The 17030-nt window shown below is 41.5% G+C and overlaps 1 protein-coding gene across 1 annotated transcript in view; it reads left to right on the top strand.

Annotated features, from left to right (window-relative positions):
* Positions 1-17030, top strand: part of inpp5a (inositol polyphosphate-5-phosphatase A) — a 176284-nt gene that overhangs the window by 52598 nt on the left and 106656 nt on the right. The window contains exon 2 of the mRNA XM_084075355.1: positions 1722-1763. Within this exon, the coding sequence (XP_083931481.1) occupies positions 1722-1763 (42 nt within the window). The remainder of the gene's footprint in view (positions 1-1721; positions 1764-17030) is intronic.

Genomic DNA, 17030 nt, shown 5'->3' with positions numbered 1-17030 from the left:
ACTCAGCCCAGCACAGACTGCAGTTCTGTTGGAGTACTCTTAATATAGGCTAGTCCTGCTAGAGCGGACTCCCCAACACGCACACACACGCACAGATTCATTAGACCTGGTTATCGACATAAGGAGATCTCTCCTTAAATGGTCGACTGCCCAGGGCTCTGTCTCTTTTTCCACCACACCATACGAAATGAAGTCCAGGTCTTTCTGGGAACAGCCTTTTAAAGTGGAGGAGAGAGAGAGGGAGAGTGGTGAGAGGGTGTTGGAGAAAGATCGAGAAAAAGAGCAAGAGAGATCAGGACAGACGGTGAGAGAGAGGAGGACAAACTGACAGGAAAGCAGAGATGGACGGAAGGAAAGAGAGACAGAAATGGATGGTGTGTGTGAGAGAGAGACTGACAAAACAGAGGAAAGAAATGGAAAAGTTGCTATCCATGAGAGATTACTGATTCTGCAACAATAATTTGAGCAGGCAACTACTAGTCAGTATGTACACAGTCACTGGAACATGGAGATACTCCAAAATATTCCATTGTCTCAATATAAATCATGCCATAAATTGACTGTCTTTTTTGTTGGTCTAGTGAAAGTAGTTTAAGTGGTTGTGTCCACAGATAGCATTTTTTATTTATTTTCATGGCGGATGCCCAGAACGTTTCTCTAAAGCACATGGAGCAATTGGTTCAATAACAGTTGTGTCATCTGCCTTATTGGTACAAATAGCCTATATAGTCCCGATATAGTGGATAAAATAATGGTAAACATGAATGCCAGAAACCAATTCATTGAGACTGCTCTAGCTGTAGATCTTGATGAAGAGTCCGCTGTCAGGCTCAGTTACAATGAGCCTGAGTCCTCTACCATGTTGAACTACTTTCTATGCAAGGCTCCCAGAGTGCTCCTACAAAAAAGAAGCGCTGAAACACGAAGCACAGCACTGGGAAGAGGAGTGCTCAGAGTGTGTCCTTACCATAGAATTGCATGGCACAAAACACTTACTGTGGACACAGCCCCACATATGTTTTTAATGTATTTAATTTGATAACTCAACATAAATTATCAGTCCACCCCAGTCCAGTCCAACATATTTTAGTTTTTAATTTTCACTGCATTTGTGCACTATTAAGTCTCTCAGTGCCAATGAAATAAAAAAATATGTTCATACTGTGCCAGCAATTATTTTGTGTTTTAGTGCTTAGGAAGCGAGATACAGCCTTTTTCAGTTATAAGTTAAACAAGGAGTTGCAAATCTTCAGATAATGATATCTTGGGTTCTGAACGCCCCCCCCCCCCCCCATATACTGTACTATGATAATCAAAACAATTAACTGAAATGTGCAACAGTGTGAGTGCTGCTGCTTTCCTTCAAGAATCAAGAATCAATCAAGAATTCAAGAGTTTACTTTATTCTGCCTGGATATTGGGAGTAGAAATGGGGTTTGTCACTGTACAGTGAGCACCAGAAACTTGGGACAATCCCAGGACAGCATTTGAAAGTTAACTTACCGGTAACATAATCTTCTGTTATTGGCAACTTTCCTGACACTATCTTAGTTGTTCTGATGCAACACAGTCCGTATTATCTAGTACTCTAAGTTAAAACAAACACCAAGTTATTTGCAAATGGTGTTTGCCTACATTACGCCAGATGATACGTGCGATATTGGAACAGAATAATGGCTGTAATGACATCATTAACAGATTGTCTCTTTTTCTCCTTCCAGCCTGACAATCTACAGAAGACATGGCTGAGAGAGTTCTACCAGGTATGTCCTACAAACATTTCTGCAAGGCTGTAATTTGATTCTCTTTTTTTAACTACATTCTTTTATCTTATAAGAAAGAATGCAATATGTTGTTTTCTTAAGAACTGCAATATGTTGTTTTCTTAAGAACTACAATATGTTGTTTTCTTACTGGCCACAGTTAAACACAAGTTAAACATTAGAAGTGCAGAATGAGCTGCACTCGCATAGCCCTGATGCGAAAATACAATTGTTGTCTCCGCCAGGCCGAAAGGCATGGCGAGAGAGTATGTTTTGCACCCCGTCCGTCTGTGTGTGTCCGTCCGTCTGTGGACAGCTAATCTCTGGCAATGTTGGCTTGATCGCAGCAAAACTGTGCACACACACTCCCTGGATGCCAACTCACATCTGCCTTTTATAGCGCCACCAGGAGGCTGACTTATGTAAAACATATTTTGGGATATTACTCCTTCAGATTGATTCCTTCACGCAAATCGCTACTATTATCTCTTTAGTCAAGTGATCAAGACGAATCCGTCCGATCCGTCACATTCCAGCCTGATTGGTGAAATCCGAACATTGCTGGCCCACACTAACCTACCTGACCTGGCGGAGACCTGTGTTCCGAGGAGCACTTTTTCTAGTTTTGTTTCTATTTTTCAATGCAGAGGTCTTCATCACCATGATGACGAAGACGATGAATTTATTGAAATGTCCAATAGTATTGTGGTCACTGCCCCTGGACACTGATTGATGTACAGTATGGGTATTAAATGGTGATCTAATTCAAACACATCACTTTGCTACAAAATGTAATTATCAGGCCATTGATAAACATAACAGGTCCATAATATTAACATAAGCTGCATACAACATATCAAAACTAAAATATCTACTAACTAGCTACCAATAATCAATACAACAATGTACTAATGTGTGGCCAAAACAGGCCATATCCACATTCACAGCCATAAGAATCAGGCTCCTCTGTGGCTCATTAGATTCAAGGCAAGGAAGACTTAACATTTTGACCGTAACTGGGTGCAACAAGATGATGTTATTAAGAGTGTGGACAACAATGTGAAAAGTCGTTTACAATCATTATATTGCCATCAGTATTTCCAAAGAACTCTGATTAGCTTAAATAATGGGGATTTGGCGATTATGTAATAATTGTGACAAGACTATAAACGATAGCATAGCATGTGTACAACCATACAGATTAATGTAGTGTGTGTATATATGAGCACACAGCCTTAGGGTCAGCATGGAGGCGATGGCAGCGGCTGATCAGGGGCTGTAGATATGCAGTAATGCATATTATAAGTTACTATAAGTATACTTATGCAGCTTTTAGGAAATGCTGGTGCCAGTCTGCACCACCTAGTGCAGGGGTAGGCAATTGAGATAAGCCTAGGGCCAATATCACTCCCAGACATTCCATCGCGGGCCGGGCCTCCCCGCGAACATGCACAACACGCGCAACGTGTTGCATCTGCTTTGCGCGCGGGCGCAAAATTTTTCGGGTCTAACTCGGTCTAATTTGGGTCTAATTTGGGTCTAATTCGGTTCTGTTTGACCAATATAAATCAACATTTTTTCCGGTTTAAATATCAGCACAGGCGATTTTTCTGGTGATTTTTTTTTTTCTTCTCCATTTTCCTCTAATCTAGCTATAAAATGTTATAAATCCTTTAAAATGCATCGTGTTTATGAGTGCATGATTTCAAAAGTGGGTTCAGGTTCTATGAAATAAGTATTTATAATTATTTTAACATTAATTTTTAATACTTTTTTTATAACACTTTTCAGTAAATCATTCATACTGTATCTTTACTAATATGTGACTGATGGCACCAACAATGTGAACATTAACATAATTAAACCAAATTAAAATCAGACCAAGATAAAAGATGAATCCATTTGATCATGGAGTGCTTGATTTCAGAGTCTCTTGAAACGAGCGCTACATTAGCTGTAATTACAATGCGCCATTTACTAACTAAATAAAAAATACATAGGGGGCGCTCGCTGTTATTTGTTCAGTCTGTCGCTTGATTGCAGAAAACATTCCAGCTGCTGCTAGTGAGCGAGATACAAACAACAACAATGGCGCTATCGAAAAGTTTGAAGAGGAAAGTTGACAGTGAAAACAGAGTGTTTAGAGAGGAGTGGACAGATTGGTATGTGTTCATCTTACCAGTGTCCAGTGTCCACTGACTTTTTTTCATGTCATTGAGCGAGCGCCGCCCACGTTATACCCCGCTGTCATTCTCTGGGTGCATCCACATATCTCCGTCAAGTTACCGTACGGACGCCGGAAGTCCCATCCACTCCCATGTTAAGTTTAAAACCGGAAGTACCGTTCCGTTTTTTTTTTTTACATGGGAGTGGACGGGGCTACCGTCGCGTAGCCAGCGTACCGTTGCACGCTAGCTTACGGACATGTGTGGATGTACCCACTCTCAACATGGAGTAATAGTCATTATTTAGGTGGGGATAGTTTCTGTATTTGGACATAATAGATATAATAGCGGCCTATATGTGAGACTATCGGTCTGATACTGTATAAAAATAAAATCCCTCCCCCCAAAAAAAATCAAAAAATATTTTTCTAAAAAAATATATATATATTTAAAAAAAAAAATGTAATTCTCAAAATTATCTCACGGGCCAGATATTATTTCTGGGGGGCCAATTTCGGCCCGCGGGCCGCCTATTGCCGACCCCTGACCTAGTGTTTGTCCAGTAAGTCCAGGATCTGGCTGCACAGTGCGGTGTTGAGTCCTACCGTAGTTCATGTGTATTTATTTTTTATTTTTTTTGAATAGCCAAATATTATTACCCAAGCTGAAATGAAACATATGATTTTCACACTTTTAGAACATAATACGTTCTAAAAGTGTGAAAAACTGATATTAGCTGTGGTCATAATGGAGGCATAAGTAACGGTAGATGCCAAAAGAAAAAGAATGAACAAAATCATATTTTTTTTTATATGAAGACCCAAAAATAATTCCTCAAACCAAATGTAATGCGTGATAACCTGTCGTATCCTGAAGCTCAATGTCCTATGTCTGAACAATTTCTCAGTATTGTGTGCGACTACACAGTTTCAACATGCAGTGTTCCATAATGACATTTCAAAATGTACTACTTGTACAAAATGTAAAATGTATAGTCTAAAATGAATAAGAAAATGAGTACAAGCTTTTCCATTGTATTCTGTTGACACGTCAAGACAACTTTGTCGCAAACTGGGCACCGTGTCAGCAGTTTGCTTTGATGTTCAAATTTGAACCCATTTGAAACTGCATGTTTATGCGGAAACCCTACCTACAGTGACACTCTGTAGTAGTAGTAGGTGTGTTTTCAGCTGCAAGAACAATGACAGACCGATAAATGAGCTTGTTTCATTTGAGAAGTGCTTTGGTTGTACATTATGTACAGTAGGTCAGTGGAAAAGCATGGCGTTGACAATAACAGTTATTCATTTTCACACTATATGGCAGAGTGACAATTTTATTTGGGTATTTTAAACGTGTACTGTGTGTGTGTGTGTGTGTGTGTGTGTGTGTGTGTGTGTGTGTGTGTGTGTGTGTGTGTGTGTGTGTGTGTGTGTGTGTGTGTGTGTGTGTGTGTGTGTGTGTGTGTGTGTGTGTGTGTGTGTGTGTGTGTGTATATTATATATTATATCTCAATCCAAGGGTTGATTGAACTGCATTGTGTGACGTTGTGCTCAGTTTCTCCCCTCAAATGAGTGTTTAAGGCAGAACACTTCAGCTCTGTCATGTTTCATATCTTACGTTTTCATCTACATAGGAACTCCTGACAAACCACAACTCTTTCCACTGGGGCAGGGGAAGTGAGGCGACTGCAGTCACACCAACTACTGCTACTGAGAAAGAGAGAGAGAGAGAGAGAGAGAGAGGTGGAGAAAGAGAGACATAGATGGAGAGTAGGGGTGTGCCGATATATCGTCCCGCGATATATCGCGATACGTTTTCGCGACGATATGTATCGTTTTGGAAAAAAAAAATATCGTTTTTGAAAAAAAAACAATCATAATAATCAGGCATGCAAACGGCCCCGAAGTGAAAAGAGTGACAACATGTTTTTTTTTCGGGTCAGGTGTCATACTATTTGGATTCAAAACGGCTATTGTAGCTGAAAAGCTACAAGTTTGCATGTCTGAATAATGCAAAAACAGAATTATTTGTTTGCATTTTCTTTTTTTCTCCTCCATATATTTTCATAATAAAAAAAGTGCGTATCGTATCGTATCGAAATCGTATCGAAGTTGTGAGCCAAATATCGTATCGTATCGTTTCGTGAAATTAGTGTATCGGCACACCCCTAATGGAGAGTCAGTTTGCGAGAGAGATTGTGAGAGAGCGACGTAGAATGACGGCTGAATATGAGATAGGGAGAGAGATGTTAACAGAACAGAATGAGGTGCCAAGCACATGAATAAGGAACAACTGGATTGCATAATTCTTACAACACTATGGCCTTGGTAGATGGCCCAATATTGATGAGTGTGTGTGTGTGTGTGTCAGTAGCGAGATGCCAGACCGGAGTTGTTAGGGCCATGAACCGTCAGTGCCTGCTGATCTAGTATCAGTGTATATCAACTATACAATGAACAGCTGCAGGTAAACAACCAAACAGAGTGGAGGTTAGTCTAGTTCCAATGCACTTGTGTTGTGACCATACATAAAGAAACACACACACAGCACACCAACACACGCACACTTTCACTCTCACTCACACATGCACACTCTCACACATGCACACACACACACACACACACACGCTTCTCTCACGCACACACACGCTTCTCACGCACACACACACACACACACACACACACACACACACACACACACACACACACACACACACACACACAGTATACTGAACCCTGTTGCACCTGTCAATCTGCTACACTACATAGTAAAATCCTCAGTGTTCTGTATCATTTGTGACTCCAAGAGTGTACATATGTAACCAAATGGTAACCAAATGGACCATTTGCCTTCCGGGGCATTTTGATGCAACACGTTCAACGCGTATGGAGCGTGGAATTAAACATTGGTCAACTTTGACCAGGCGTCAACCAATAGGACAGGCATGCCGTGGTTGACCCCACTTGGCAGGCATTTTGCCTGTAATTTTCTTTTAGAGAGCCATCCACTCCAACGTAAGTCAAATGAGCTACACCCCAGAAAATGCACTGACCACAACCTGCAGGACAACACAGGAAATTGATGCAGAATTGCAGATCTGACGCGTCGTCAAGCGCAGACCCAATTCACATACTGTATACAGCGTTGTCCCAATCCTTTGCAGCGAGTTTCAATGCTGTCAGTATGTAAACGAGCGTCTCCTTGCTTTTCCTTTGCGTCGGGACGCTCGCCAGCAAAACTCGTTGGCCTGGCATTGCCACACGTTCCTCCTCAATAACGTGTGAGTGATCCCACGTGATCAGTCTGGCAATGCCAGGCTAAAAAGCGTGGCATCAAAGGTGAGAAAACCTCAACATTGCTGCTAGTGCACTCGCATCCATCCAATCATAACCCCCACTTCAGGGACAGAACATTTTTTCCCCCTCCGTCAGAGAATGGACCGCACCATATTAAAACCTGGAAATAATGCGCCATGATTTTTTACTTGTTGATTTACTATGTGCATATAAAATGACCCGCACACCGTCTGCACAATAGGAACACTTGTATAGCAACGTTTCGGTCACATAGGCACCTGATGCCATGTTGTCATAGTGATGTGGCCGTGGTTTGTTTATGGCTGGGTCAGAATGACCCGCCAGCCCGCTGACCCTCCCATTAGCCAATTTGAATATAGGATATTTCCAATGAATCTTAGTTACACCAACATTGGTCTTGTGAAGCTGTTTGCTTATGTATTTAGATTATAAAGATTGCTTGTGTCATTTTAACCAAGCTTTGTTTTTCACAGGTGCTGCACTGCTGCATTTTTATTTAAAAGTTCTTAACCAGCAACTGTGCATATGAAAGTAATGAAAATTATATATGGCATATTTGATGCCTAAAATGTATAAATCGTTTACAAACAAGCCACCAGAGGTGAGATTCTAGTGCCCGCATTCCTCCTGCCTGTGTCTGTGTGCTTTGGTGCTGGGTGCAACTGGCCATTGATTACTGAGCTCCGTGGCTCTTGCTGGCCGTGGATCACTCAACACCACTTGCAACTGACAGAAACAAACTTCTGTATGCACATGGCGAATATGAACGTTTTAACCTAGCAGTTGTAGATCGATAGACAGACAACAGAAAAACAAACATAAACAATCACGGTCAGCTTCAGTGGTGGGTGGTCTGAATGGTATAGCAGCTGCTCTCTGCCCAGACAGGATAGCTGTTGGGGCAGATAATAAGTACACACCGACCCGTCCCAGGTCATTCATAGCTTGTTTGTAAGCAATCTATTTATTTTTTGTCGATAAATAGGATTCCTTTCCCATGTACAGCTACTAATTTAAAAATCTTTGATTTAAAAATGCGGTACTTCCCATATAAAATCTGTTTCTTCACATCAACAGTTGGCAGCTGTCACCCATAACCTCGGACACGTTCAAATTATTGCTTTAGCATCGTGCTTAGCGCCGTGGACTAGCGTCGGAGCTCCCGATGTGAATCCAGCGTTATGCAACCTGCCATGTTTTTATCCTGCTGTAGTTTTTAACCTGAACTGGAAAATAAACTACAAAATCAGCCTAGGGTTTCACTTCCCTTAACATTCAAGATTTTACAGCGTACTTGCACAGCCTATTTAGCCTGCCACTCAACTGTTCTACATTACAGTGATACACCGTGGAGGTACAGACTGTAGTGATACACTCACTGTATGCTTCTCTACTCCAATTTGCTATACTATAGGGCAGTCTGCTCTACCCAGTGCACTCTACTGCAGTCTACCCTACTGAGCTCTGACCTGGTTTACTACACTCTAATCCCTACTGTACTACAGTACAATGTTGGTTCAACAGTTTACAGTTCAGGCATTTAGCAGACGCTCTTAATCCAGAGCGATTGATACATCAATAATTCATCAAATGCATAGAAATAGTAATCTAATGATAAAGTAATACATAAGTAAATCAATAATCTAATAATATCTAATGCATACGTAAACCAAGAACCTATCATCAGCCTACATTGAAACTATGCACAGTAGGATGCCAGGTCAACAATGACCTGGCATCTGTCTACATAACATGCTCAACAATTATTACTCAAGTTCTAATCAGTTTCCCAGTTTTACCATTGTTAGTTTTTTGTGTACTTTACCATAATGTCATTCTGCGTTGCATATCCCAAATAACTGTGGTTATTTGAAAGCACAGAATAGAGTGGCTAGGGATTGTGGTGCAACTGGTGAAATGTCGCAGGGGCCCAAAACATTTAATTCATTATAAAACTGTATTGTCGACTAGTGCAGGCTCAGTGGTGCACGTCAACCCATATTGAGGATTAGGTGTTCCTCCTGATCTAACCAATGTTCTAGAGTAATCTTGTTCATCATTAGATATAGCCATACTCGACGACAGCTCGACCTCAGCTGTCTTGTGATTTGTCATCTGCAAACACATCTGGACAGGCTCCACTAACAGTGTTGTCATTTTCGTAGACTATTGAGTTGACTAGAGGTACAGGGACTTAGAAATGGGTTAGTCTTTTGGAAACAATAATAATAATGAACTTTATTTGTATAGCACCTTTCATGACATGAAATGCAGCTCAAAGTGCTTTACAGAGCAAGAATACAATTACAGAAAAAGTACAACTAATTTAACAATAAAGCAAAAAAGAAAAGCACTAGATTAACATGGAACATTGCATATTCTTCCCTTTTTATTTCCCTGCCCTGTTCAGTGTTCAAGGTTGTGCTTTATTGTTACATCTTGTAATAAGAGTAAAACATAAGTTTTTGTTCAGCTTCCTTCAGACAATGCAGCAGCATAGGTAATAATAACATACTCATTAAGGATGTTTAGTCTGTGTCTCTGCGGACAATCTTGAAAGGTGGCAGCATCCTCATGCATAGTGTTTGTCATTGCGTAAACAGTATATCATAACAGCACTTTTTCTGAGAAATTTAATTCACCTACTTTGGTCTTGAACGGTACCAAATAAATGGCACCGTAGTTGGGGGGCAGATGGAAAGAGGGATGCTTGTTCAGGCCACAGGTAAACACATTTCGCCTCACACACGGTTGAGTAACACAAACATTCATATTTGCTGTTCTCAGGAAATGCCCGTACCATTGATGCGTGACATATGTGTCCCCAGCTCACCTTCTAACGAACACACACCCTGACCAACAGTTCCCCGTACTGTTTAGATTCAAGGGTATACAAGGACAGACAAATACACAAACATTTTGACAAGGACACATCTATTCACAGTTTTAGTGGTCTTTTCAGGTCCTCTCACATAATGATCGCTTAGAATGTTCTCTTTGGGTAAATGCTCTTTTTCCACCATGAATGTGGTTTCCCTGAGAGTGAAGTGAATCTAGAATGTGTGGTTTGGTTCTCTGGTTATTTATTTATATGTTTCTACAGTTCTTGGAGTTCTTGGTCAAACCTGTGTAAACCAACTTAAAAGGTTTTCTGCTAATCTCATGTTAAATTCCTTAAACAAATTTTGACCATTGACTACAGTAAAACAAATGATTGAATACATATTTACCACTATTGGAAACATATGGAGTGGACACTGTGGCCAGTGTGATTCCCCTTTATTTATACTAGATGGGGAGACTTACCTACAATATACCTGATGTTTAGTAGATATTTAATAATTACCAGAGACCAGATAATGCATTCCATGCAGTACAATGGTAACCATTGTAGAAGTCCCTTTTCATGCAGTGACCATGTGTTACCGCGGGCACTGTTGATGATTCATTTTGACATTAACAAAGCAAAATGTTTTAAGTAATTTATTTGAATTCTAGTCCCATGGTTACCAGATTCATAACAAGTTTCTGCAACTAAAGAGAGGGCAAAGGTTTTCTAAACAATTATATTACAGCTCCCTGCTAAAAAAATAAACGTTACACTCAGGTAGATTAACTCTTTGGATTTGTGTAATCATTCAGGGTAATGGTAAGGCCAAAGGGTTCTGGGTTCTTTTCATTTCTAGATGATGGCCGTTTGGTTGAACTATGTGAATAATCCACCATACAAGGTGTGTCTAAGAAAAGGTTATTACCTAGTTCAGGACTGTACAGTCACTCATCATATCATATCATGTATCGCTTCATGATTTACAAATCCGTACGTTTTGTTTAACAGAGGGTTTTGTTTGTGTGTGTGTGCATGTGTGTGTGTGGGTGTGAGTGAGAGCATGTCCTGACTACGTGTGTCGAGGAACTCGACACACTATGCTTGCATAGCCAGACCAGGCTTACGTGCTATAAAGGGGCTGCAAGTCCGCATGTACAGTACTCTATGTGTTTGTAGTGAGAAAGGGGGAAAAGCAAGTGGTAGAGAGAGAGAGAGAGAGAGAGAGAGTTGTGCCCCTGTGTGAACTAGGCAGGCATCTAGGTTCATGCCAGCTCCGTGCTGCGCGGCTGCCGCTGCTGTGACGTCATGGAAACAAGCATCAGACTCTGAACTCGGCGTGGCTGGGAACAACCAGCAGACAGCGAGCTACAATCAGCCACGCAACGCTAGCTCACCGTGGTTCTCTGCAATACACACAATACGCTCACTGTGTCGTCTTGTTCCGTCAGTTAGTTTACTAATCAGCCCTGAACTTGTGAACTCTTAGACTATGATTTTTTATTTTATTTTATCGTTTCTCAGTGGAAATGGAAAAAAACAAAAGAATGGAAAAAATTACATAGACCTACTTTTGTTTTATGTGCTAGTGGGTGTGTTATTGCATACAGTTGGAGGAATTATAGTGTCTAAGACACAGTAGATCCATGCATCCATCTGAATCAATGCTTGGCTAGAATATACAGACAGTACACAGGCAGTACAATTTAATTGTATTATTATATTCGTCTAATTGATTGATTAAATGTTTTGGTACACAGTTGTTCTCAGAATTATTGCATGCTGCCGAGAAATAATTCCCACACATTAAGCCCCTATCGTCCAGTGAAGAGCTATAATTGACTTGAATACAGGTTAAGGAATGAGCTGTCACATTTCTCATGTGTGTCAGAACTAACCAGACCGTGACTCTACAGCAACATCCTGGAAAATGAACCAAAGTTGTTTGACTGGCTTTAAGGTGGCTCCAATCAGAGAGATGTTGTGCAAGGTTGCCTGCTACTACTTGCTTTCTCTCTCTCTCTCTCTCTCCCTCTCCTGTTCTTTGTGCACGTGTATCTAAAGTGCACTTGAGCTGTCACTTTGTATTCCATTCAGCATAGGGTGTAGCCAGCTCTGTACCTTGTGGACATTCCTTCCACATGCAGCTGGATTTGTACTGTGTGCAATCAGGAGTCTGACCTCAAACCAAAGGCCATCGCCCAGGTGTCCCTGTCTGGATAAATTTTCACTTAAGCAAAGCAGGGCTATTTCCCTGCTCTGTGGCGTGCACACCGGCCGTAGTGACATGGGATTCCGATGTGGCGCGGCAGCATTGTAAACAGTATTTTGCATTGCGTCATGCTGAATTGAACGATCCCTCAATTCCCCCATTTGCATCGGAAACTTCTCCAGGCCGTCACAGGCCAGTGATTTGTGTAGGGTGCTGGTTCTCCACATCCTACCTACCGCATAGTTTGTGTAACGTCTGCATGCTGTAGAGATGCATAGTATTGTGTTGGGGGGCATCAGTGGAGATCATTGATTGTCCTGGCTTGTTTTAAAGAGCCGAGCAGGAAATACATTATGGTGCCCCCTGTTGGAGTAGTGCCATCACGCTACTGCCTTTTGTTTTTATGCACTTATTCAACTGAATAATAATGAATTCACTGAAAAAAGTAGAGGGGGAAAAAAGTAGTATATATTACAATACCCACATTAATAAATAATGAAAAATAATGTTGGCATTTTAACCTATAATACTAAAGCCAAGAAACGCTGTACAAATAGAAGAATAAAGTTATTGGCTTGTGACGTTTAAAAAAAAAAAAGTGACAGCGTCCCCTCTAAAAATGTCTGTCCCTCTCTCTGCGTCTCGCAGCCTCTCAGAGTGCGTGTTTAACATAAAGTGCGGTGTTAGTGAATGTGCCACAAATGGAACGGCAATCGAATCAGGCGTCCTCGTTTTATGCCACTTCGCGAGCCCATCCATCTCCTCCCCTTCCCTCCGCCACCCCTGAGCCATCTCCGTTTATCTCGCCTTATTTCTACCCTCCAAATGGGGGACCATGAAAAAAGGACTCAGGCGGTCTGGATTAAGATCCATCAAAGACCCTCTCTGTCTCACTGGCATACACCCTCCTTTAACCCTTTAAGACCTGGAACTGTGTCATTTTTAGATTTGAGCTAAAAAGCATTATTTTGGGCTATTCAAAAATAGCAGATATACAAGCTCATAGCGCGGCACCGAGTGCCGCGCTACGAGCTTGTAGATCTGCTATTTTTTGAAAAATCTTGAAAATGTGTGCAAATCTTTGAAATATACATATTTTTAAAGCGAACATTTTTAACTCAAATCTTTGTTTCCGGGGGGTCCCTGGAATAAGATATTTTGATGGGGGTCCGCGGCCAAATACATATAATTTTGGAGGCCCTCGACATGAAAAAGTTTGAGAACCACTGATATAGAAACATACGTTTTTCAGAATACCGTTGAGATTTAGGAGACATGTAGAATCGGCTTCAGGTCTTAATGGGTTAAACTTTGGACTGTACCCTTTAACCACTTAAACCCTATTACTTGGCTGTACGTCAAATAGTGAAAATACAAGCTCACAACGTGCCCGCACTGTGATGTGTTTGTAGATCTGCTGCATTATGCTTTTCACAGAATGTTCACCTATTAATGTATGACATGCCCAGAATATAGGCATGTCATGATGTGGTTAAAGATCAAATGTGAAATTGCTCTGGCGGCATAGAGGAGCCTTCATGCATTCTGGAGGCCAGGCTGTTGTACAAATTGAAACTGCATTACATTTTAATGAATTTATTATATTTCAGTAGATCTAAGATACCCAGTCCTATACCGCTTATAGGACACTATTGTCAAATTTCAGAGTGGGACACAGTATTGCGCTAAACACATGTAATCGAAATACATACTGTAGGAAAAAAACATGCACTAAAACAGGGGTCTTCAACAGGGGGTCCGGGACCCCTAGAGGGTCCTCAGAGTTACTACAGGGGGGCCGCCAAATCTTTGTGTGATTGGATTTCTTTTTTTTTTACATTAACCACTTGAACCCTACTATCCATATTCTGAAGAGAACTAAAGCCAAAAATAGCAGAACTACAAGCTCACAATGCCTTGCGCTGCGAGGCGTTGTGAGCTTGTAGATCTGCTATTTTTGGCAAAGAGGTATAGTTGTAGAGGGAAAAAAAGGGTGGTGCCCAAGCAGACCAAGTAAAAAAAAAAGTTTAATCTGAAACAAGATGTTATACAATATAGAGGGGGTCCCTGCTTCATCCCTCTCTCAACTAGGGGGTCCTTGGGCTGAAAACCCCCTGGTGTAGATCAATTAAAAGCAAAGCCTCCTTATGCAGGCCTTAGACATAAATGTACCGGTAGTTGTATTTGGGAGTCTGTGTTTAGGCCATGCAGAGACAGCACTGTCACAGCTGTCTCACTGAACGCTCCTCTGCCCGCTGGCACCATGTGTCTGCCGCTGTCTGGTTGCTGATGTGAAGTGGCTGATTAGTTGTCAGAAGAGAACATCTTGACTTGAGGTTGACTGTACATTTATACATGGCAGAATTGAACAGTCTTGCACACTTTGGTGTCAGCTATTGAGAGGAGCTTCCCCACGAGACGACTTCCAAATCAAACCCCTGCAGATCATTAGCAATAGCTTGTTTAGCCTATGGCAGTTAGGGATTTCTAGATATGGCTTGTTCTGTAACTCCAGATCTAATATATTGTGCTGTATGTTTTACTCGGGTACATAATAGATTGGTGTGGGTTTTAACTGGTTTCTTACTTCACTATGTGTACTCAGACTCTTGACACAGTTTGCAATAAGATGGAAGTACATTACTCCCTTACTTTATATAATTACGGTATATGCTATGCAGCAAATACTGTATGATATACTAAATTGTTCAATATGATATAGGCTGCTTCAGACCTTTGACTCTGCCACACGATCAGGCAGTTCTCCCGGCAGGGCGTGCACTAATGATTTTCCTCTGAACGATACAGCCATTGTTTGATTATTAAAATACTGCAAGACTCTGTTGTGTCTCTGAGGCTGAGGAGGAATTAAGCGCTACGCTGGAACGGATTCAGCTGTCACCTACGGCAGATATATAAACAGTGTCGGGAAGGCGAGCGAGAAGATCAGAAGGCACACCTCGTAATCAAACACATCAACACTGTGTGAGATCCGTGTGAGGGTGACATGTCATGCCATATGGAGATGCTGTGTCTGTTTGCTGTGTTGGCATCTCTCACGACCTCTGCAGCAGCTGTCACTTCCAGAGTGGAGTTCACTCTATTTGTAAAGGCATCGTCATAAAAGTGTCTTTTATTTTTATAACTCTAATCGTTGGTATGTCAATATGTCATCCACGTTTTGTCTCACCATGTCAAACAGAATTTTCTGTTTGTGCAGCTTAATTTCAATTTGTATGAGTAGTTTGCCCTTAGCAAGGTTAATGTTTTGTGATTATTATTATGGTGAATGAAATGACGTGTAGAATCTTGTTTGTCAAACCTATGTTTTACTGCTTGGAAAGACAAATAGAATCTTGCTCAATTAACGTGCGTGTGTCAACACACGGACATTAACATGCGTGCGTAGCCCGCGCACCTCTCTCTCTCTTTCTGTACACACACACACACACACACACAACACTCACTTTTACTGTACTCACAGTCAAACTCTCAGAGACACAGCACTCTCTTACTGTACGCAAGCACGCAGACAGGCAGGTCACGCACTTTTTAGCCTGATGTTAGTTAACACTGTGAGCTCCTTCAGAGTGTGACCTCTCCCATCTGGAGCTGAGAGGTCCACTAATCTTCCCAGGTTTCAGATTTGAGCCGCTGCAGGGCTCCATTCCTGGGTCATGCAGCTAAGTGACAAGCCATAGGTTGATGGAAAATCCATAGCGCTATTGCCATACATTACTTTTATTTGATGTGGCCTGTAGTGAGCATAATGCAATGTGGAAGGGAGTAGGATGGTGGTGGTAGTAATGGTAGTAGACCGGGCCTGTGGTTGGAACCCGGGACTGTCCCGGTAGTAATGCCTCCCATGGGGGCCACATATCTTAGATGACATTGATATACAACCCCTTCCAACCTCCCATAGTCTTGACCCATTCAGTGCTTATGGAGCCCTGTAACTCAGTCTATGGTATGGATTTTCCTGTTGGGGGTGTATACACCTTAAAACACTCCGACAGGGCACTCACAAACACTTTGCTTAGTGTAAGAGGAAATGGAGAGGCCAATCAGGTAGTGTTTCTATGGTCTGGGACCTCTTGTGAGCGTTTCACCAAGAATAAATAAATAAATGAAATAAATCCGTTGAAGTGTTCTGCATATAATATTGCATCCCCACAACTCGCTAAACAAATTGGTCTTAAGTTAATATTTAGAATTTTAAGAAGCATTACATGACCTTGGCCATGACCTTGACTGTATACTATAACCGACAATTTGCTGATGACAAAGCTATTTGAAATGCAAATTATTCTTTTGTCACCATGAACTGAGGCAGATTTTTGGTTGTTTGCCCACATTGCAAACAAACACAGCTGACAATATTCCAGTAGCAAAACTACACGGTAGAATCCTGAGAGTTGATTTAACTCACACAACGGTGAGTGTTCTGTGTTCCTGCCACACCCTGTGTTATACACACACGACTGGAGGCACATCCCTGTCAGCACATTTAGTATGGACTCGTCAAACAAGCTCACGAAATGTGTTACTGTCCCTCAAACGAGCACCGCACGCCAGGTCTCTCCACCAGCCCTCACCCTGACAGCCACATACACAGTGCACAGTAAAATCCTCAATGTTAATTCAATTCAAATGTGGCTACATTTGGACCCTCTCAGAGTTACAAATGGATAAAGTAACATTAAGGATTTCAGTGTGAGTGCATATTGAGTGTCAGCTGTCAAG

The sequence above is a fragment of the Gymnoscopelus microlampas genome (genome assembly GCF_963454915.1).
Source record: "Gymnoscopelus microlampas genome assembly, chromosome: 13".
Lineage (NCBI taxonomy): Eukaryota > Metazoa > Chordata > Actinopteri > Myctophiformes > Myctophidae > Gymnoscopelus > Gymnoscopelus microlampas.
This window is presented reverse-complemented; position numbering and strand designations above follow the sequence as displayed.